Here is a 1,258-nt window from a genome sequence, read left to right as displayed (position 1 = left end):
TTTGTCGTATATGGAATTAATTTTAATTATAACATGCCATGTGTTAAAAATATTGCTCGTATTCTTAGTCGTGTAATAGGTGGCAAAATATTAAATGACAGATTTTATTTCTAAAAACTTCATTAAAAAATATAAACTCTCGAACCAATAAATAAATATTTATTTATAAACATAATAATATTTACCGGACATTATAATTCAATAATTTATTTTTCCAAATTACGGAAAAATAATAAAAATTAATTGGCAAGCTGGCATGGAGCTTAGCTGGCCATCCAGCCTAGTGGGGCCCCACCCTATTCTCTCTATAAAAATACGAAATTTCCTTCCCGCATTCATCTGCAACACCACACCTCCCCCACCCCCCTCCTCCCACCTCTACTCGATTCACGTCCCGCGCCGGGCCACCGCCAGGTGATGGCGAAGAACGGCAAGCTGAGCAAGCTCCGGTGCATGATAAAGCGGTGGCACTCCCCCAGCCGCATCACCCGCACCGGCGGTGGAGGATCCGACCGCTCGCCGGATGACGACGCGTGGCAGGCAGCTTCTTTCCACGGCGACGATGTGCCCGCCGGAGTCCAACCCGTGTACGTCGGGAAATCTCGCCGGCGGTATCTCGTGAACTCCGACCTCGTCGACCACCCCCTCTTCCGTAACCTGGTCGAGCGCTCCGGCGGCGCCGGAGGCGGCTGTGACACCGTCGTCGGCTGCGAGGTGGTTCTCTTCGAACACCTGTTGTGGATGCTGGAGAACGCGGACCCTCAGCCGGATTCCCTCGACGAGCTCGTCCATTTCTATGAATGCTAAAAGTTCACCGGCGGAGAAGTGTACCGCAGTTCGATTCTATAGAATCCAAAAGCAGAGAAATAGGGAATAATAAAAATAATTAAAAAAAGAATTAATTAATTTGAGAGGATTAATTAACGCTTTTTTAGGTGATTGGGTGTCAAATGTTTTATTTTTGGGTTCTGATTAATTAGTTTTGATGTCATTGTAATGTTTAGTTTTATTCAATAATCTCATTCAATCTCTTTGTATATTTTCACTATGAAATTTAATTTGCATTTTCATATAATTTTAATATATTTCTGTTTTTTTTTTTTAATTACATGATACCGTGTGCCAATTTGATCCAAACCCGACTTGATATTTTGGGTTTGTGCTGACCCGAGTAATTTTAGGATCAGGTTAAGGTTAAGGATCCAAACTAACCAACTCCAAAATGGTCTGTGAACTCTAAATTGACTTGTAAGCAACT

At 42.6% G+C, this 1,258-nt stretch overlaps 1 protein-coding gene across 1 annotated transcript; it reads left to right on the top strand.

The window, feature by feature from the left end:
• The first annotated feature begins 402 nt into the window (after positions 1 to 402).
• LOC110033327 (auxin-responsive protein SAUR72-like) lies at positions 403 to 989 on the top strand. The gene has a single exon (XM_020737259.1). It carries the CDS (start codon positions 418 to 420, stop codon positions 805 to 807), a length of 390 nt encoding a protein of 129 aa, XP_020592918.1. The 5' UTR covers positions 403 to 417; the 3' UTR covers positions 808 to 989.
• The last annotated feature ends 269 nt before the right edge of the window (positions 990 to 1,258 follow it).

This window comes from Phalaenopsis equestris, unplaced genomic scaffold (assembly GCF_001263595.1).
Source record: "Phalaenopsis equestris unplaced genomic scaffold, ASM126359v1 Scaffold001140, whole genome shotgun sequence".
Classification (NCBI taxonomy): domain Eukaryota; kingdom Viridiplantae; phylum Streptophyta; class Magnoliopsida; order Asparagales; family Orchidaceae; genus Phalaenopsis; species Phalaenopsis equestris.
This window is presented reverse-complemented; position numbering and strand designations above follow the sequence as displayed.

Excerpts from the sequence above, each read along its gene's own strand:
- LOC110033327 (XM_020737259.1), top strand. The coding sequence starts at position 418 with ATGGCGAAGAACGGCAAGCTGAGCAAGCTCCGGTGCATGATAAAGCGG.